The 22,580-nt window shown below is 28.4% G+C and overlaps 3 protein-coding genes across 3 annotated transcripts; 2 read left to right on the forward strand and 1 right to left on the reverse strand.

Annotated features, from left to right (window-relative positions):
• Window positions 1-7,034: 7,034 nt before the first annotated feature.
• LOC100197108 (ceramide-1-phosphate transfer protein) lies at window positions 7,035-9,606 on the reverse strand. Its single transcript, XM_065799183.1, has 3 exons — window positions 9,201-9,606; window positions 7,725-7,923; window positions 7,035-7,606 (listed from the first exon to the last, which is right to left on the reverse strand). The coding sequence occupies exons 1-3, from the start codon at window positions 9,356-9,358 to the stop codon at window positions 7,163-7,165; spliced, it is 801 nt and encodes a 266-aa protein (XP_065655255.1). The 5' UTR covers window positions 9,359-9,606; the 3' UTR covers window positions 7,035-7,162.
• A 9,875-nt stretch (window positions 9,607-19,481) lies between these two features.
• LOC136081182 (uncharacterized) lies at window positions 19,482-20,292 on the forward strand. The gene is made up of 2 exons (XM_065798480.1): window positions 19,482-19,625; window positions 19,735-20,292. The coding sequence occupies exons 1-2, from the start codon at window positions 19,482-19,484 to the stop codon at window positions 20,290-20,292; spliced, it is 702 nt and encodes a 233-aa protein (XP_065654552.1).
• A 224-nt stretch (window positions 20,293-20,516) lies between these two features.
• LOC136081183 (uncharacterized) lies at window positions 20,517-21,578 on the forward strand. Its single transcript, XM_065798481.1, has one exon. It carries the CDS (start codon window positions 20,517-20,519, stop codon window positions 21,576-21,578), a length of 1,062 nt encoding a protein of 353 aa, XP_065654553.1.
• Window positions 21,579-22,580: the final 1,002 nt, after the last annotated feature.

The following is a 22,580-nucleotide window of genomic DNA, read 5'->3' on the forward strand; positions in this document are numbered from 1 at the left end:
TAAATATTTTTCAGTTTTTTTTACAATCGGAATATTTGTCAATAAATCTTTTTCTCTACTTGGAGAAAATATTGCTCTTTCAGGAAGCGAGCGTTGCGTAAGCTTTTTCAGACACCCGTCCTCAGTGAAACACCTGTTTTTAAGTAGTACTGAGTTTTCACTTTCAGTTAAAAAACTTTGGTTTTTTCGACTCTTTAAAATATTTTTGTTTTTATGTTTAATGCGCGCGCCCTCAAAGTTACATAGGTTTTCTTCAGTTTGAAAAATTTCTTTGAAACAATAGCGTGACTTTTTTAAGATTGGAATCGTATCTTTGCATTCATGACTAATATTTCTGAGTAAAAGTTGTTCAGTGGTTAGATTGCTGAGCAAAAGATGCTTTGTTGGTGAATAAGGATTAATGTATGCAACATCGTTTGATAATGAAAATGTCACTTTTTTTGGTTTAATCAGAGGTTCGCAATCAATCGAGTCAAAGGTTAGGTCTCTACTATGCATTTTTCAAACTTTAATTTTATCAATGAAAACATTTCAAAAACTCAAAAAAAATTTTAAACAATAAAAGGAAATTTCAAGTTTAACTTGCATAGAGGTAAACATAAGTCGGTTAAAAATATATGACGATTTTCCATGATTTCTTTTCTTCAAAAAATATTTAAAAAAACTAAAACACTTAATAAAACAACAATTTTCATTTTACCCCTTGATAAAGCCATATTTTATATCATAGTTTGCTTTTGATTATCGATATTTTTCTAAAAATAAATATTCCCCCTAAGTTCAAAATTTCCTAGTTGCAATGGTATTTTAAAAACTTAAAGTATTTATTTTTTTATTTACATTTACATAAAGCTTTGTGCACACATTTAACATACAGGCGGTAACACCTACATGAGTATGCAAAAAAATAATTTAGCAAATAAACTTTCCAATAATTATTTATAAAAAAATTTTTATTTATAGTTTTATATCGCGTGGTGTTAAAAGTGCGCGACTGAAGTACTGTGAAAACAAAGTTAGCGTTTATTAGCAAACATATTTTGATACCGTAAGGGGTTTCCTATAAGTTTTTTAATTTAAACCAAATTTATACAGAATTTAATTCTCCATCTCATGATAAAATTAGTTTATTTTTGTCTAAACTGATAAATATATCTTTTTCTTTTGAACACTCTCAATTTAACCCTAGCAACTAAGTAAACTTTACATGACGTACTTCAAAACATTCACAAATTCAAGTCAATAATGTTTGTATTTTACATTTTTAAGACCTTCTGTTATGTATTATAACACATAAGGTTGGTTGATTTAAAACAAAATTTTGTTTTAAATTAACTAATTAATATAGCTCATACACAGTGAATATATTTTGTCTATTTAAGCATGCTGAAAAATTAATAAATTTTTTAGTATTTTTTAAGTCTACACTGTAAAAAATATAACGCTAACATAACGGTAAGTGAAAAATTTAGCGCTATGTTTACTGTTATATTAATAAAAAATATGCCTTGAGAGTTTTGTTGCCCAAAATTATTTACATATTCTTTTGTCTATAAAAGGTTTTACCATTATGTTACCCGTTATGTTAGTTTAATTACGTATTAATATGACATCATAGAAATATTTGTAAAAAAGCGGGATTTTTTGCAAGTTGTGTTATATGTTTGAGGTATTTTTCTATCATAAAAAAGAGCGCTTAAACAACTTTTATATTAACACTGTTTATTAGTATATGTTTATTATACTTTTGGTTACTGAGGCTCGTATTTTTAATATGGATTGTTGCTAATATAATTATTGGTTTCCATTTAATATTAATAAATAATATTGTCATATTATTATTCATTTTTATTAATCTTATGTTATACAGAGTATTATATTTTTTATTATTGTTCATCTTTATTAACTTTATGTGTGTATGATAATATATAATTAAAATTAATAAAGATGAACAATAATGTGACAACACTCTGTGTGTGTGTGTGTGTGTGTGTGTGTGTGTGTGTGTGTGTGTGTGTGTGTGTGTGTGTGTGTGTGTGTGTGTGTATATATGTATATATATATAAATATATATATATATATATAAATATATATATAAATATATATATATATATATAAATATATATATAAATATATATATATATATATATATATATATATATATATATATATATATATATATATATATATATATATATATATATATATATATATATATATGCATATGTGTGTCTTTTAGTGTGTATTTTTTTCTCTTTAAATGTTTAAAACTTTTTTTTTTAATTCTTTTTACAAAGCCTCTGCTTTGAATTTGTTTTTTACTATTTGCATTGTTTCTTCACAAAAATAGTATTTTATATAGTAAAATTTTTTTACTACACAAACAGTACTTTTAAAATTTTTTTTGCGTGAAATATACCCAGCTAGTACACTTACATTGAGCCAAAGTATACGTTGGCTCAAAGTAAGTGTGTATTTACATATATGTAAATACATCGCGAACGTTGGTTGTTTTCTCCGATGCAAATACAACGTTGATCCGATGTTAATTTTATCGTATTTAAATTAATGAAAACCTTAATAACAACGTGAAAATCTATTTTTATCGCAAAATTAGGTTGTTTTTTCCGATCTAAACCGAACGTTGATCCAATATATAGGGGTCAACGTTGACCAAATGTGTATAATCTTAAATTGATCTAATGTATATGGATTAACGTTGATCCAATCTTTATAACCTAACGTTAATCCAATGTGTATGGATTAACCCTTGGATTATATACATTGAATCAACGTTGATCCATATACATTGGAATAACGTTGGATAATATAACAGTGGATCAACGTTGTGTTTGCATCGAGAAAAGGCAGATATACAAATATATATTTGTATAAGTTATAAAAATTATTTTTCATCCAAATATTTCAGTTGTTTATGGAAATATATTTCGCTAATCAACTTATTCTAAAAAAATCAAAATAATAATAATAAATTGTCGATATCGCGATCAGTAACAAAAAGTCGTCTAAAACCGATCTGAAGTTGAACTTCAACTATACACAGCTCGTTTAAGTTTAAGTTTCTGTGCTTATAACTGTCAAAGTCTTCAATCAAACTCATGCCCATATCTCTAGTTTAATTCTTTTGATATAATTTTTCTATCGGAACATTGGCTCTCAAATGCTGAGTGTTTTATTTTACATGATCTATAAGCTCCAAAACATTAAATATTTTTTCAATCTGCCTAAAAAAAAAGAATACGGAAGACCTTTTGGTGAAATGCTTTTTTATTTCGTAACAATTTACTACTGTCTCTTCACATAATACACAAAGATGAACATATTCTTGCTATAAAAGGTTCGTGTGGCAACAATGTTTTGATTTTTATTGGAATTTATCTCACTTCATAAAAAAACACCTTTGAATGCTTTCAAAAATATTTGTCTTAACTTAATGTGATTACCTCCATCATTACCACATATGAAGATGAAAAAGAATGTTTAATACCGATGATTTCCAGTCATTTCATAAGATTATATATGATACGATACGACCTTTACCTATAAACATAAACACTAAATAATTCATCTTATATTGATCACATTGCAGTCTTAAAGAATCTTCAATACGCTTTACTAACTGTCAAGTTATTCCTCCTTCACATTTAAATGTCGATGAGTACCAGTCATTTCATGTGATTATATATGATAAGTCCAAAACAACCAGCCAGAAATCAAATTGAGACATCTTTCCTTTCACTTTAAGGAATGGAAAAATCTAATAACAAATCGCAAGAATGCATTTCATTTAATATATACTAACTTGCACGTAAAAATTTCCTTAAAACTGTAATAGTGGCTCATAACTTTAAAATCAATAAAGTTACCAAAAACATTGAATACCGGAAAACTAATCCTCAAAAAAATTTGGAATATTATCCGAAGAATTAAATCAACTTCAAACACTTGTATTTTCACTATTAATGAAAAATAAGATAGAAAAGAAGTTGTAGAAGAAATTCGACAAATCCTCAATACGACTCTCAACACTCTCACAGTTATTAACAGCAATTTGCTTTAATTACCATTTAATTTGCTTACCATTTGCTTCTTTTCCTCATACATTACTTAGGCTACAATCTCAGTTATACTCATGTTCCGCAAGTATAAAAATGATTCATGGCAACACACTTGTTAGTCAATCAAATCTAATGATCTCCTTATGTTTATTAATTACCTAGATATTGTTATATTTTATTTATTTCTTTTTATAAGCATAATACTTACAAGAATCCACACGTTTTTGTAGGTTTAAGCATTTTTTGAGCCTCCTAAAAAATTTTTCATAAACATAATTTAGCTTTTTTCATAGATATCATGTGCTTCTAAAAGAAATAAGCATTTATCATATTTTTTTATTTTTAGCTTGAGGAGACTTAAAAGAGTAGAAATAACTTATTATTTAATAGTAATTCGATAGTACGTATATCAAACTTTTAGACAATCTTTGCTACCTGTTTCACCTTATCTTTTGATTGTTTATTGTTTTTTGTTGTTGTTGTTGTTACTATTGTTGTTGTTGTTTTTTTTTTTTTTTGTATTATTCGCCTCCCCAAGACCGAGAGGGCTACTACAGTTGAGAAGGCTACTTTATTGTGGTTATCACCCTCTCTCAACTCCTTACCTTCAAATCACGAACTTTGATGAACAAGATCAAAACCGATAGCTACATTTTAATGATAGGAATAAGAAATTTTAATTTCCTTTTTTTATAAAACCTTTTTTGTATGCTATTAACAAAACAAGTAGTTGCTTAAATAGTGAATCGTTCATTGAATACAAGTTAGAAATAAAACGATTGCAAAATGTAAACAAGTAAATGAAAGCAACAATAGCAAATAAATGCAATAAGTTCATTAAATATGTCTTCTATGTCTAACAAAAAAAACAAGTTTCACTTATCACCAGAAAAATGTTTTGAGGGAAAAAAATAGTAAAGTCAGACTAAAAGGCATGGCAGCAGGGAGTCCAATGGGAGAAAAATTACCCATGTTTGTTATTAGAAAATCTGAAACTGCGCGATGTTTTAAGCACATCAAACAACTGCCTTACTTATATAAGAATCAGCTGAAAATTGGATGACCGGAGACCTTTTTACAGAGTGGGTAGAGGAGCTTGACTCATCTTTTCGTGCTATTTTTCTAGCTCACTATCGTCATAAAATTGTGCGTCTGTGTATCCAGGCTGTTGATAATAACAAACCGATGCCGAAAATTTTTACCCTTCCAGCAATAAAAGATTTTTTTTCTTCATGGAATGCTGTTTCAAATGAGATTATTATCAATTGCTTTAAAAAAGCTGGTATCAGCAAAACAAACAAGCATATTGCAGAAGCAAATGATGATCATCCTTTTAAATATTTGACAGAAGAACTTGACTGTTTACGAGAATTAGATCCTAGTACCATTCAAGAAAACCTATCAGCAGAATCTTACATTGGATTAGATTGCAATGTAGTAACCACTGGTTCACATGTTACTAATGCATGAAATCGTTGCTCAGATTTTAAACCCTAATTTGAAAAAAGAAGATAATGAAGTTGAAAACGCGTTGACGAAGGTACTGACGTCAAAGACCCACCAGGCTCATCTGATGTTCAATTAGAAAATGCTTGAAAGACTTGAAAATGCTTCGCTATACAGCTCGAAATCCGAAAATGAAATAAGATTCCTAGCACTAAAACTTGAGGATTTAATGAAGATGGAAAAAATAGATAATTTGAAGCAATGTCAGATGGCAGATTTTTTTCCAAAAACTGTAGTTTTTATTGTTAGTGACTTTGGTCAGAAAAATAACTTTTTTTTAATGAAAGTTGTGCGGTTTTATTTATTTTTAACTTCTTTCTTAATATCTTGAATAATTCTCGAATAATCGAATCTCGAACTTTTTCCCCGGTCCGCTTAGTGATCTAGATATTGAGATTTGACTATTATTTAGTTTCACTGTTTTCTAACAGTAAAATTAAAAATTTCCAGCGTGAGTCTTTCTTTATAAAGACTTTGATGCGAATTCTTTTGTCACTTTCTGTATGTCTATATCATCCATTCTCTATTTATAGATTATTGCAAAAATAAAAGTTTATAAGTTGATTCGTTTTATCATGTTAAACGCCCTTTCAGCAGTTGCAGATGTCGTAGCATATGTATAGGTATCTGTGTTATAGTTACATTAAAATTTTATTAATATATTACTAGTTAATAATATATTATTAGCTGTATATTTTGGAAAAAGTTTAAATAATTATTAACATAATGGCAAAAATTTTATACAAATTTGATAGTTTTACGAAAATTTCATACAAATCTTGAAATTTTTAAGAAAAGAAATGATTTTTTAAATATTAAATTTAGTAACATGGACTTCTTATAAAAACTGTAAAATATTTTTGCCGAAATTTCACGTTCAGCATTTGAAAAAAGATACAGATTTTAACTTTAAAATCGGTGCTGTATTTGCATGTTTTATATGTGGAGAATAGTATTATGAACTTATGCGTTTCTTGAAGAGATACTTTTAATGTAGTTTTTAATTCAACATTTCTTGTCCAAACAGCCGTAACAGTTCTATGAAAGGCAGTATGATATAAACAGTATGCTGCTTTTCTTGTTGTATAACTTGACATCGATAGAAAGGCTTTTCACTTCTTTGGCTAAAAAATTTTTCTTTTTAATGTTGTAACTTTATTATTTTTCAATTTTAGAAAGCAACACTAATTTAAAATTAACTAAAATAGATTTAAATCTCTTTTCTTGGGGATCTGTTGGCCATTTTATGAACAAATATTTATTGGGTTTAGTTGACTTAATTAAAAAGGTTTTCCTTTACCTTTATGACAACTGAATAATGACAAGTAATTGCTATTACTTTCCAAATACCATATACATAAATTACCTTACTCAAAACTAAATTTGTTGCCAACTAGCCCTGGTCTTTCTTGTATCATGAATTAATAAAACTATAGTTATATTAAAACATCGAAAAATAACTTCAACTTATTTTAGCTTACAAAATATATAGATATATAAAAACACAGTAAAAAACTGTAACTGTTAAAACATTACAAGAACTAATTTAAAAATTTTCAGGAAAACAAAATAAATAACTAGGGCAATGAATGCAAATCATTTTTAGTGTACAAATGTTCAATTTCATTATAAGCCTCTTCCAAAGCGGCAACTCCTTCTCGTAATTTCTGTGAAAGAAGTTCCTTGTCAGCATCTTTAGCAATTTGGTTAATCAAAGTCTTCTTATTAGGCAACGAATACATAGCTAACTTAGCTGCATTGCGTATTAGCCAAGGATGATGATTTGCCAAACTTTTGTTATACATTGTAACTGCCATAGAAGAGAGGTTATCGTCATCATTCAATTGAACAAGACCATCTAAGAAAAGATAAGTAAATTTTAAAGCACGATGAAGTCGTAATAGTGTTCTGGATCCAAGTAAAGGAATGCTTGGGTCATCTTTATTTATTTGAACCTCATAGATTATCATTTTTTCAGTATGAGTATAATGCTCTTGATTTTTTCCTTTTTGGAAAGATTCCTAAAATAAGTTTGGTAATTTAGATAACAAAAATGATAATATACAAATTATTAATAAGCTCTTTAATAGGAAAATTTTTGTTTGAGTTTGACAAGAAAATTGCTATAACATATTTTACCAAAATGTCTATCTTTTCACGAACATCAGATGCAATAAACTTAAACACTGTACCAAGCATAAGAAAGAATGAATAAAGTTCATTGTATCCTCGATTGTACTGCTCAAGATTTAATTTGTCTTCAACACTTTTTTTAAATGAGGAAATCACAATATCGATATCAAAAGACATGTTCAAAGAGTTATGAAGCAAAACAGAGCTAAAAATAATTTTGTCATATAAGAAAAAAAAAACTAAAAAATAAACATGAAAAGTAATTTCCTAAATTTAAAAAACTCTTTATATTAAAAGTGTTTTTAATTATTACAATTATAAAAGCATAAATATTTAAACTTAAAAAGTCATTATGATTAAAAATTTAAGTAAAAAGCTTCAAAATTATTTTTTTGTTTTGTTTTAATTATTACACAAAATAAAAATTTTTCAAGTGACTCAAATTAAAATATACACAGTATATTTTATGCACCAAAATTTTTTGTTTTTTTACATATGTATATATGAAAAAACAAAATATAATAAATTCCATAGAATAGAAATTATGTTAAAATGCATTTTTAAGATTATTAAGAATTATTTTTTATTGAAGTTTTAACATGTTAAACTCCAATACTTTGGAGTAAAACACCAACACAGTCTAAGAAAGTCAATAACAAACACACCAAATTTAATTAGTTTCAGTGAACGAAATAAATATTATCTTTCTGTAGGAAACACCGGTTGTAAAAAATTATTTTCTTCTGGTTTCCTTTTTTAAACTTTATTGCAAAAATAAAAGTAAATTTAACTATAAATAATTTATATTAAATTTGATCAATAAAATTTAAATATATTTTATATCATAATTTGACTAGCATTTACATTTTCAAGCCAAAGTGTAGTTCTTTTAAAATGAATTACAATACCACACACATTTTTGGATCAATTTAACATGATTATGGTGCCATAAAAACATATTTACTTCAAATCATTTAATCTATATCTGTATCTATTTAATTAGATACAGATAGAAATTTAGATAGATAGATAAAGATAGAAATTACATATATATCTATCTAATTTATATCAGTATCTATCTATTCAATTTATATCTTCAGTATATCATCTTTATATATTCAGTATCTATCCATCTATCTTTATAGATAGTCATGTTGTTTATATATATATATATATATATATATATATATATATATATATATATATATATATATATATATATATATATATATATATATATTTATATATATATATATATATATATATATATATATATACATATATATATATATATATATATATATATATATATATATATATATATATATATATATATATATATATATATATATTTATATATGTATATATATTATAAACAATATGAGTATTTTTCTGTTTAAACTATTTGCTAAAAAAATATCATTTAGTTAAAACTACAGGATTCAAAAAGATAAATAAAAAAAGCATTATATAAAATTAAACCTTTTTAATTTAGAATGGTTTTCATTTAAACTTTTAAGTACATCTGAATCCCACTTACTAGCTTGCGGTTTTACTTTATCGATGTTTTTCAGCAGTTCAAAAGTAAAAAGAACAGTTAACAGAAAAAGAAAAATGCAAAGCACGCTTTTTCTTTTCATAAATTCTGAAGCTCCATTAGCAGAGTTAAAGGAACTAACGTAAACAAGAATTAATTGTATCAAAATTATGAATCGAACACTTATAAAGCTTCTATTGACAACATTAAATATACGCCCTTATTGGATAAAAAGCACAACGCGAGTCTTCTACTTTTAAAGCGACATTTTAAACAGGCATCGAGTAAACACAAAGTTAATAAAAGTTGAGAGATCGCCGAAAACAAAAGTGAAATAAAGTAAAAATATCTGCGGTTTGCCATTGACACGTCTGGATATTATCCGAGAAGCCATAGTTACGAGCGTGGGCGCTCACAGGATTTTTAGAAGTTTCAGATATGATACTTTCACGTATTGTGCTCCAAACATAAGTATGTTCATGCATATGCCAAATGATGCAATAATTCGCGATGATGGAGGCCCGGGAACAATACCCCAAAGTTTTAGCCCCCCTGCCCAAACGTGAGGGCACTCAGTAGTAAAATGTTCAACTTGACTATGTTATACTAAATTTAAAATCATCGACAGATTTTAAATTTCATTCAAAAGTATTGTAAATTATTAAAGTTATGACCATGAAAAATTTACAACCCCCTCTTTTTTGAGTCAGCAAATGTAGACATTTTAGAACAGTCAGTCGGCAATTTTCAAAATCAAGGACTCCTTTCCCCCTCCCCCCTTCCCCCCTCCCCTCAACAAACACACACATACACCCTTAGCGCCGGCCTTTATATATAAACAAAGACTTCGCACAAGAAACGATCAAACAACGAAAAAAATTATGTGTAGAGAGGTTAAAAGACTTCGAAACAAAGGTAAATACGCCATTTTGAAATATGATAAAATATATAGTCGATATATATATATATATATATATATATATATATATATATATATATATATATATATATATATATATATATATATATATATATATATATATATATTTGAGCTGACGACACCGGGTGGGCCAGGGTTCACGTGCCCCATCCCCACTTTTTTTCTAAAGGAACTTTTTTTTTTAAGAAAATTCAAAAAAAGTAATCAGAACTACTTATAACAAAGTGCGGTATCCCTGAAGGTCCCATCCTTATTCCTAACTCCACTTATTCCTAATAATATTAGGGCATTTGGGAGATCAATAATGTATATTAGTAATATACATTATTGATCTCCCAAATGCCTTAAGTATACTAGATTTCATTAAGTTTGCCGATGATACTAACTTATTTTCTATATCTACATCTATTACAGAACTCTTTGAAATCGCAAATATTGAGCTTGATAAACTTAGCAATTAGTTTAAGTCCAAAAAGTTATCATTAAAAACAGAAAAAACCAAACACATCCTTTTTTATTACAGCCAAAAAATATTTCCCCGCTCATTACCTTCGCTAAAAATAGATAATAAAGAAATCGAGACACTCTATCGAAATCAAAAACATGCTGTAAGAATAGTTTATAATAAGGAACTCTCACATGCTGAGCCACTTTTAAAACATTTAAAAGCATTTAATGTTTACCTAATCAACATTTTTCAAAGTTTTAGGTTTATGCTAAAATATAAACTTGGACTTGTTCCTTCTCATTTCTCAAAACATTTCTTCCAAAATAGCCAAAATAATTATTGATACGACACAAGAGCAAACGGAACTTTAATGTACCTTTTAAAAAAACAAATCTCTCGCAATTTTCTATTAAGTATCGTGGTCCTTAGCTATAGAGGTGTACCAGATCCAGGATTTAGATAGGGATATGCATCCCCCTCACCAGATTCTGAAAGTCCTAAAATACCTTAGAAATTAAGAACCTTTTTTATTTTTAGGAGATGCAAATGTGGATCAAAATACAAACATATTTCAACATCCCCTCCCCCCTCCCCCCTTCCACTAAAAATTTCTTGATCCGTCACTGATGACTGTACATTTTTTTTTAAAGTTCTGACATTTTTATAAAGTTAATGCTGGCGTTTGAACAAGTCTTCAACTAAAAATTTGATTACCAACTCATTTTTAAATAATCAGCAAAAACTGGTAATACTGCACTAAAATATTTTAATGGTCGCTGTTGTAATTACAAGCGTATCTGTTTCTTTAATTTAAACTCCTCGTGCTCAAAGGGGCGGAATAAAGTTTGCAAAATATTAAGGAATCTTTTGATGAACACATTTTACATCAAGATTTTCGGGGGTGGAGAATTGATTTTTTATATGAAAATTTAATTTTGAAAACTCTAAATTAAAATGATTTTCCGGCACGCTGCTAAATCGGCGCTCACATGATTTTTTAAAGTCTTAGGCAAAATATTATCAAGCTTTCTGCAAACTCTAAACTTAAGTATAATTACGCTTGTATAGAATGAGAATGTTTTGATCAAAAAACCATGGTAATTCGAGCCTGGGAACAAAAAACCCTAATAATTGATCTTGACCTCCCCGAATGGGAGGGAGATTACATAATAAATATTTTATTACACTGTCTTATACTTAAGTTAAATTCATCGAAGCTTTAAATTTCATCAATTAATTAAAGTTATGAACATGTTTAATTTATTACGCCTTTAAGGTGGTCCACTACAATTCAAATAAATTTCTTTAATATTGACTTTATATTTTTCAAATTAGCATATTTATGTTGTTTTTTACTAAATTAAAGTATTACAAAAAAAAAAAAATCTTCCTATTTGCCTCATTTATTCAACATTTTCCCTGTTTTGGTGTGTTTTAAAAAAAAGAGATTTCTCAGGAAGAAAATTACCCTTTTTAATACCTTTTGGTATTTCAGCTAACAACATGTTTACTCAGGTACCCTAGCAGTTTTATCTATTTAACTGGAATATTTCAAAAATTATAGGCATTGCCATAATGTTTCCTTGTTTTATCGTGAAGGTCTCACTGTTTGATGACAAAACACAAACTTAAAAAAAAGCAAAAATAAATATTCTGCTACCAGTCCTCTTCCAATATATTTTAAACAAACTGGGAAAATTTCAAAGAAAAAGTATAAGCCTATAAGGAGATATCTTTTTTTAACTTTATTCAATTTGCTAAAAAGCTAATGTGGAGAAAATCACAAAACAAAAATAAAATTTTATTTAAAAAGCTCCAGATTCATAAAATTATACAGGTTCTCCTTCTTCTTCTTTATCTAAGAACCCTTTTTTAATTCCTCTTAATTTTTGCCTTTATTTGCATTTATTGGTGGATTTATAAGTTCCTTTTGATATACGTAATGCATCATGTAATTTAGAAGCATCAATCATAAACCTCCCAGTGTTAACACCTAAACACTTTTAAGACTCCTTGAAGACCATCGTTAAACGAAGTAATAGCTGAATTTAAAGATAGTTCAAAAGACCGTTTACTAACATATATATCTTTTGGGTATCTTTTCCAAATAACACCATTCAAGCTTTCATTATTATTCTGTGTTTGACCATGAAGACACTTTTTTAGTAAATCTTGATTAGATAGATCTTTAAATACAGGAATTAAAACTTTGTGAATAGCTAATGGAAGGCTCAATTTCTTTTGATATTTAAATAAGTTAGTTTATCAGACTGCCACAAGCACTAGCTTGTTTTTGTCCTCGGACAAAATTTGTTTGTTGTTTTAATCCTCAATGTCAGAGTTATGAAAAAGCACAGCCCATACGGATTTCTGCATATTGTAGAGATTATCAACATTTTTTCGTATGGCCATGCCATAATAGTTTTGAAACAAATTTATCCCTTTGTCTGTGAGGTTACCTTTGCCACTTAGACTAATTTGACCAAATTTAATATCAATAAGTTTTTTGCCTTTTTGACTCTGGCACAAGTTAAGAAGACGAGTTCCCATTCATTTTTGAACGTGACCAACACATTCTAGTTTCTCAATATTTATATTGCCATAGGGTTTTGAGGAAACAACATCAGTAAATGAAGAGGTATCACCACCCCCAATATATGAAGTGTATCTTAAATTATTCTTCATTAACGATCGAGAAAATAATATCACCGCCCCACATGATTCCATTGCTTCAGATGATTTTTCATGATTATCATCACATACATGATTTAAACTACAATGAAGATATCCAGAATTAAGGGTTTTCGTTTACCAGCACAAACAACCTCTTCATTTTTTTAAAAGAACAATGGCATCTAAGCACTTTCCATTCTCTTTTGAAATTATGGTTACAATACCATTAAGCGATTGATGTCCACGCTTTTGCCAGGTACCATCAACAGATACCTGACAATTTATAGGTTCATTATGATCAACAAAAAGATTCATTTTGGTCTGGAATGCAGCTCTAGTATTACTTTGAATAGCACCAGTCTCATATGCTCTGTATAATTTGTTAGTCAAATAGTTAAAGTTTTTTGGCGTCATAGGAGGTGGCATATTCATGAATGCTGCAAAAGTACGCACAGATTCATAACCATTGCCAAGTTCTCTAAAAGTTACAATGGCATTAAAGTTTACAGCTGCAACAGGTTTTCCTGGAGAGTTTAAGATTTGTTTATAACTTTGAAGAGATGTATCGTATTTTGAGATAAATTCACATGTATCACATGATAACTGTAACTCGTATGAGAACCCATTTTTGTTTCGTAAATTTTTTTTTTAGTAACAGTTTTTCATCATTTGAACAGCACTCTTTACATATACTATTATTAAACATTGTTTTAAAAATTTAAAGTTGATTATAATATTGTAATTATCCTCATCAAGCTCATTTTCTACATCGTTAAAGCCGACATTTTGTTGCAACTTTTTTCACTTGCACTTCCTTTTTGTTTTCAACACAGTTTTGGTTAAAACTATGTATGCTTTAATTCCTAACATGCTGGTTACCTCGAAATACTCTTTTTTAAATATATTTAGTAGATCTTGGCATTTTTGGGAAGAACTTACAATTTTTACTTCTATTTAAAATATAACTTAAAATGTCTGCATTGCTGTTGTCACTTTATATATCACTTATATTGATAGTCATAAGCTGTACCTCCAGGAAGTTGATCAATAGCTACAACCATACTCACTGATTCCTTTGTCAAGTGCACAGCATTTACATAAACACCCTCCAGGGGTTGTTGCATCAAAACCAAGTGTCAGATCTTTTGTTGTAAATGCTATCTTAGCAGCCTGTAAGTCTAAAAGCACACCAAGCTCACGCATCATTTGTTCTACAGTTGTACGATGTGGAATTTGACTAAATTGATAGCCAGTATGTTCCCCAATTTTACGGAGCAGAGATGGTACACTTTATGTAGGAACTTGGCACACAAGCATGTCATATATAAGTCTCCTAATATCTGCTGAGTAGCATTTTTCATTTTTGATGTTTTGTGTTACTTGCTGAATTTCCTACAACTCTTCCTGTAAATTCAGAATGTCATTTTGCAGTACAAGAATTGCAGAATTTTTTTCAGCAAGTTGTCGGCTTAACATTGCCTTTTGATAAGAAAACTTTCTTTGCGTGAATGTCAACTGTTGTTTCAAACAAAAAATTTGATTTTGAAGTTTTTTCAACTGTAAATTTAAAAACTTTTCTTTTAATGTTTTTCTAAGTTGAGATATTATCTTTTCCTTACGAGTAATAACTTGATTTAGATATTTAAATCTGTATGCTTTAGCCTTTGCCTTATCTCTTAAACCTTTAATACCCTCTTTATGCTTTCTCTTCTTAATTGCCATTTCGTTTGCCAAAATAGTTATTCTCTTTCTCATAACCTTTTTTCTGGGACTCAACTGGTCAGCTCTCAAACTGGATAGTGGTTCATGAGAAGAGGTTTTTAAAGTAGGACGAGATAAAGGAGATAAGTGATCACTATTTGATACAGATGAAACACTAATTTGTTGAGAAGAAAATGAAGAACATGTAGCAAATTCAATTGAGGTTGCAATTGATTGCAATGTTTGTGCCACAGCAGATGTTGTTGTTTGGTATGCAAAGAACATGTTGCAGATGAAAAATGATTTACAAAGACTTTTGATGTTCCAACTAGTTGCTGAATCTCACTTATACAAATTTTGTTAAAATACTTACCGATTAGTTCTACAGTTACTTTATATGAATCGTTGTTAGTTGCAAATATATGCAGTACATATCCATTTCTACAGCCAATGTTTAAATGAGCTGGCATTGGAAAATTACAAGCTAAATAAGTTTCAGCTTTACCATAAAATAGATTTATTTTCTTGTGAGGTCCAATGATGCACTATATTAAATTCAACAATCATAATACTACTATTTACTTGGGTCGGCTATTAATCATAATTAGATAATTTAAAAAATCACCATTAATCTATAAAAAAATTTTTAAATATATGTATAATTTTTATATATCATATATTGGTTGAGGTGGCTATATGGTAAATTATGGGTATGGAAAAAGCTGAGAAAATGCTGTTTTTGTTTTTAATGATTTTTATGCAGAATCATCATAAAATAGTGTTATATAATTTTAATTTTAGCATTTTAAGTTTTATTTTGCAGAATTTTGCCTTTAAACTAATTTTGGTGGGTGAAAAGAGTTAGCCATCAAAAAAAAAATTAATATATAACCACCTTAATTATACTTGTTAGTTTTTGTGTAAATCATTTAACAATTATAAAAAAAGAAAACTCAAATATTCTTAGTAGTAAAAGGCTATTAAAAAAAAAGTTTGCAAACAGTTCTAATAAAATATATCATTATAATGAATAAAAAAATCAAAAATACTGAATTCTCCACTGTCAAACACTATGTAACGGAAGTGGAAATACATACCTCCACTGCGCAGAACAATAGGGTATGCGGTCATGAATATTTTTTGATGAAATTTGGCAGAAACATAAAAAATAGATTTATACAGTTGCCTGAAAAATTTTAAATATGTACCAACATGCCTTCAATATTAATGCACCTCCGGAACAGAAACGAAATTTTAAAACCGAATGAAAATCACTGGTAACTGTAAAAAAAAAAAACAGAATTTATAACAAAAAGTAACAGTAACAATGGCAGAAACAGTTTTATAAAGTGTAACAGTAACAGTAGCACTAAAAAAGGTGGAAATGGTACCTCCACTTGGTCGAAAAATACGGTATGTGGTCATGAATATTTTTTAATTAAATTTGGCAAACACATAGAAAATAGATCTATACAGTTGCCTAAAAAATTTCAAAAATTGTACCAACATGCCTTCAATATCAATGCAGTGCCAGAACAGGAACGAAATTTTAAACAGCAATAAAAAAACTGAAAAATTTATTACACGTAAAAAAAAACATAATTTATTCAAAATAAAACATTCTACTTTTTTAATAAAGTCTAAGCTGATGTAAAATTCTAAAAAAAAGACAAATAAATACATCTTTACCACACCAACTTCGAGCACGCTGTGAAAAAAAAGGTCACAGTTTTTGTCTTTGAAATCGGTGCCGTAAAAAGCCAGATACGCACGTACCTACTTTAGGGGAAAGTATGCACCCTTGATCCTAAAATCCAGGGGGAAAAAAACTTAACAAAAATTTACAAAAGACAAAATTATAAAACTGTTTTAGAGTTTTCTATATTTATGGTTTTAATAAACTTTAAGAAAGTGTATATATATTTTTTTATAGCCAATATTAGTTATACAATTATCATTAATTTAGGAAAATGTTATTAACAAAATGCGCCCTGGATTTTATGATCAAGGGTGCACGCTTTCCCCTACAGTAAATGCACATCCCGATAGACTTTTAAGATATAGCCAAAGTTATCAAAAACCCATGTAAGACTAAACAGTTTTATTTTTGTTATGTATTTATTTATTCTTGAGATGCTAATTTTAAAATACTCTTTGAAAAACGGTTGCTATGGGCGTTGTTAGGTGAATAAAATATATCTATCCTATTAAAAAGATCAATTAGACCTACTAATATACTAATTTAACTAAAAAAAGTGCTTTAATTATGCTCTACAATGAATGAAATTAAAAAAAATTACTTAAAAAAAACTCAAAAAAAGTACGTTTTGAATTGGGGTGGACCACCTTAATTTGGTGATAGTAAAAACATTATACGTTCATAACTTTCCAACACTTTTTTTTAAGGATTTAAATATGACAGAAACTGAACATCTAAAGAGTTTGTTTTGCACTAAAATTTTCTACCAAATAATCAAAAAAAAATTTTCTATTTTTTTTTGCTTTTAGTATATTTTTTTGAAATTACATCAGAAAATTTTTTTTTCTCTTGATATTTTAGTATAGATTTTTTCACTCAATAAATTTCTTGTTCTTTTAAAAAATAAAAATCAACTTTTGAGTAAAGTTCATGAAAAAGATAGTCCAGCCATGTGCATATGTACTGCCTAGACCTCTCTCCCCTTCTTTACATACTTACTTTCTTAACCCTACCCTTTTATACACTTTTGTAGACTTTTAGATAATGTTTGTACACTTTTAGATAATGCCTCCTCCCATAACTGTATACATACTTTATGAATGCCTCTAAATTCAAATTAATAAATTCAATGAAAGTTATAATATGTAGTATAGAAATTTAAATAGTTATTTTTAAGTTATTGTTAGGTAATTAAACTTTAATTACCTTTTGAATAAAAGTAAAAGCAGATAATGTAAATATGAAGACAGATGAGCAAAATTTAATACAAATTTAATTTTTTTTTGATTTACACAATATTTTGCACTTTCCTTATTTGATTGCTAATAAATTGGTAATTGTTATTTTTAAAAAATGCTTGTTGTTCTTAGGTCATAGTTGTTTAAAAACATTTAACTGTTATATATTTAACTTTTGCTTATAACAAAAACGTGTTTTTATTTTTATTTAAGTTTTAATTAACTTTATTTTTATTTAATCATCTTTAATAATTATTACAATAAAGCTGTTTTCCTCTGCTGCAGAGTAAAAAAATTACAAAACACATTTAATAACTATTTTTTAGGAAGCAAGATATAAATTTTAATTTTTATGCCGTTTGCCACTAAAATTCAATATATTCGGATATATATATATATATATATATATATATATATATATATATATATATATATATATATATATATATATATATATATATATATATATATATGTATATATATATATATATATATACATTATAAAAAGTTATATCCGGTACACCTCTACTTATCTATACAATAGATTAATATCCAAAAGTTCGGACTTGACAGGATACGGTTACTTGAATTCTCAAAAATTACTGTAAGAGGATTTTATCTTGAAAACAAAAAAAATTATTGGCTTTTATTAATTCAAAAAATAAAAAAAGACTAACTCTTGAAAATAACTTTAAACCATGGTTAATGATGTCTCCAATTATATTCTATAGGTACAATTGGGGGATTCTCTTCTGTAAATACGGGTCACCCAAACACAAACGCAAAACAAAACAGAAAAAAGCAAAAAAAAGGAGGGAAATAAAACTGTTAAAGGTCACGTATTGTTGTATTTATGTGTATTCGATTACAATGTTGATTTAACAATGTCTTCTATTTAGCATTCTTTTACTTTTATGTTAACTAAACAAGAACAGACGGTGGACATGACAAGGCTTATAAATATGAAGTTATTGTAAAGACATGATACAAAAAATATCATAAGTTACGAAAAAGCAGTTTCTTGATAATAAGGCTATTGGTCTTCTGGAAGTTTTTCGCGTTCGTTAAAAAGTGCTATTACTTAATCGTAAAATTTTTTTTTGTATATTCCAAAATCCGTAACTTTTAATATATTTTATGTCCTTTAAACAATTTACTATATATATAAACGATTAAATATTATAAAAGCAGTCTATTATATTGCATATTACGCTATTCTATATTATGTTCACAATTTATTGTTTATCAAGTTTCTTATTATTTCTAATTATAATACGCGCTTTGAGTGATTAAACAATTAGTTTAGATCAACCGGTCAAGCATTTCTGTACCGGAGAGCCAACTTGTCTTGACTCCATTTTTGGGTAAAATTAGTTTAATACATATTAAAAATCTATGCCGCGTATTTTTTCCATTGTGGTTTAAACCAAAATCAATAAAGTCCTAAATCTTCTTTAAGAGTCAAAAAATCCTAAAATACGTAAGATATTTTGGCTTTAAACATTTTAAAACACATTGCTACTAAAGATGATTTTCTATGACCTTAAGGTTAAACACGTTGACAGTAAGGTTAAACACGTTGAAAGCCACGTTGACAGTGGTCAACGTGACATAAATTCACGCTTGTTAACCACAACGCGTATACTACTTGTTGTTTACGTCGTTGTGTCGGTGTTTTAAGTCAATTTTAGCTTTTGTTTAACGTTAAAAATATATAATTCTTTCCACTTTAAAAATGCCAAACGATGGTTTCGCTCATCGTTCGGCATTTTTAATGTAGAAAGAATTGGAAAGAGGCTTCCAAAGTGGTGGACTAATTGATGATCAGCTTCAGATTCAAGTCGCTAGAGCTGCTCAGAAACGGAAGCAAGTTTTAGAGCGTGTTACTGCAGCAATTCAAATGCTTACCCAGCAAAACTTAGCATTAAGAGTTCATAATGAGTTTCTACAATCAGATGAAAAGTCTGGAAATTTCCTTGCTCTTATGAAGTTTTTAGCTAAATTTGACCCATTCATGAAAGAACATTTAGAATCAGTCAGCTCAAAATCTGGTTCTTTATCATATATCTCTCATGGAATTCAAAATAAACTAATTAACCTGCTTGGTTCAAAAGTACGTAAATCTATAATACTTAATGTAAAAAATACGAAGTATTACAGCATCATTTTAAATACCAATCCTGGTTCATCACAAGTTGAACAAATGTCTCAAATTATTAGATATGTTGATATTGAAAGAGGTAAAGTCACAGTGAAAGAAGCTTTTTTAGACTTCATTCAAGTTCATGGTAAATCGGCTGAAGCGATTACAAGGGAAATAACAAAAAGCTTAATTTAGATGGATTGAATTTTCAAGACTGCAAGGGCCAATCCTATGGTAATAAAGCAACTATGGCAGGAGCTAATTCTGGAGTTCAAAAATGAATATTAGAGCTGAATTCATTAGCAATGACCACTCTTTAAATTTGGTTGGAGTCCGTGCTGCACATGTAAATATTCAAGCTTTTACTTTTTTTGGCACATTGGAAAAATTTTTTTTTTTTTCTTATCACCAACTTATAGATGGGAAGTTTTGAAGGAATATGTGAAAATAAAAGTAAAAAGCCATTCAGATACAAGATGGATTTCAAAAGCAGTTACCTCCATATCAACTCAATTGAGGAGGTGTTAGCAGCTTTGGAAATGTTACGTGATTTTTCTAAAGAAACGCTTGACTCACGAGGTGATGCTGGACTTATTCTTTCTGCCATTCAAAGATTTGATTTTGTGGCTCTTTTGTACTTCTGGTCTGAAATACTTCCTTCAATTGACCGAATTCAAAAGTGCTTACAAAGTAAAGAAATTACTTTCAACCAAGCCTTAATTCAATTAGGAGTTTTGACTGATAAAATTGAAATTTGGAGAAATGCATTTTACGCCTCATCCATTACAAAAGCTGAGGAAATATGCAAAAAATGGGATATTACCGTGGAACGTAGAATTCGAAAAAGGCGTGTCATGTCAGGAGAAACTGCTTCAGATGCCGGTTTAAATGCTCAGCAAGAAATGGATCGATGTATGAAAGAAATGTTGAACACACTTGATATTGAAATTTCTAACCAATTTTCACAGTTAAGAGTTTTAAATAAACAATTTGGCTTTCTGTGTTCCATTGAGTCTGCCATTGACATACCAAATTGGGAAACTAATAAGGCAGAAATGGAAAGTCTTCAAAAGAAATGTTTTAATCTTGCCTCTTGGTACTCTAATGATCTTAATGGCATTGAACTTTTTGATGACTTTAAATATATTATTGACTCTCTTAGAAGAGCTAAACTGCAAGAAATAATGGACTTTTCTCCAATAGGGCTCCTTACCTACATTTCATCTTTGGGACTTGAATCATATAAGACTTTAGCTACTGCTTTACACATATTTATAACTTTACCAGTCTCAGTTGCATCATATGAACAATTTTTAAGTAAGTTAAAACTAATTAAATCGTACTTGCGTTCTACAATGTCACAGGAAAGATTGTTAAACCTTGCACTTTTGTTTATTGAGCATAAATTTGCTTCTGAAATTGATTTCTGTGATATCCTTTGGAATTTTGCAACTATAAAATCAAGAAAAATACAATTTTAGCTGAAATACTTGTGCTCTATTGACTGTATGCTACAAAATATATTGTAATAATAAATGTGTAATGTATATTTATTTATTCATTTGTCACTTATTCACTTTAAAGGAATATTAAATTTTTTGTTTGCGGGCGTGGGGAGCGCCAATTTCCTTATTTGCCCCGGGCGGCAAAATTCCTAAATCCGCCACTGCATTGTCGTAATTGGTTGAAAGCAATTTACAAAAATAACTAAATACACTTCCAATGGATTCAGAAAACATTACCCATTGGTCAGATTTTTCGCCATTATTCATCACTTTTTGAAAATATTTAACCAAATAATATCTATGCTGGTTTTTGAGCATTTGTTCATTTTCCTTTAATTGTAAAGGCCATAAAACAGGGTCTTCATATAGAATGGTTTCTAGGAGGAAAAAAATCATGATAAACATAAGCTTCATAAAAAAATAATAAGTTGTACGTAATGAGTGTCATGAAAGGTGACAATTTATAGAAAAATACTATTAAATGCCTAAAAAGTAAGTTGTTTGTTTAGCAGATATTAGAGGTATCATTAAAAATTGTGAAAGCTGGAGTACCTGTGTCAAGTTCATTATTACGCATTGTGATTCGGTGACACACGTGTCATCGAATCACATTGCGTTATAATGATAATTATAAATATAGTAATAAATAGTTAAAATTGGAGTACTTGAGTCAAGTTCATTATTACGCATTTTAGATTCAACACTTTCTACTTCGCAAATTTTATTTGAAGGACCAAGGTAGACTACTTCATTTTCCGTGTTATTGCTTTTATCTTTTTTTTCATCGTTTTTTTTGTTTTCTACAGTTTGTGGAAATTGCATATCGATTTGGCATGATGAAAAAAAATTTGTCATTTTCGGAAGTTTAGCTACCATTTCCTCTCTCTTTCTTCAATCTCCTTTTAGAAGCTCAACTTTCATATTTTCTTAGCATATTGATAATAACTGTATAACCTGAAAATTGTTAAGCTGTTCTTT

Source organism: Hydra vulgaris, chromosome 06, assembly GCF_038396675.1.
Source record: "Hydra vulgaris chromosome 06, alternate assembly HydraT2T_AEP".
Lineage (NCBI taxonomy): Eukaryota > Metazoa > Cnidaria > Hydrozoa > Anthoathecata > Hydridae > Hydra > Hydra vulgaris.

Coding starts and splice junctions, on each gene's coding strand:
- LOC136081183 (XM_065798481.1), top strand. CDS start 20,517: ATGGGAAGTTTTGAAGGAATATGTGAAAATAAAAGTAAAAAGCCATTC.
- LOC136081182 (XM_065798480.1), top strand. CDS start 19,482: ATGATTTTCTATGACCTTAAGGTTAAACACGTTGACAGTAAGGTTAAA. Junction 19,626..19,734: donor TTGTTTACGTCGTTGTGTCG/GTGTTTTAAGTC, acceptor TTTTTAATGTAG/AAAGAATTGGAAAGAGGCTT.
- LOC100197108 (XM_065799183.1), bottom strand. CDS start 9,358: ATGAAAAGAAAAAGCGTGCTTTGCATTTTTCTTTTTCTGTTAACTGTT. Junction 7,924..9,200: donor AACCATTCTAAATTAAAAAG/GTTTAATTTTAT, acceptor AATTATTTTTAG/CTCTGTTTTGCTTCATAACT. Junction 7,607..7,724: donor GTGAAAAGATAGACATTTTG/GTAAAATATGTT, acceptor AACTTATTTTAG/GAATCTTTCCAAAAAGGAAA.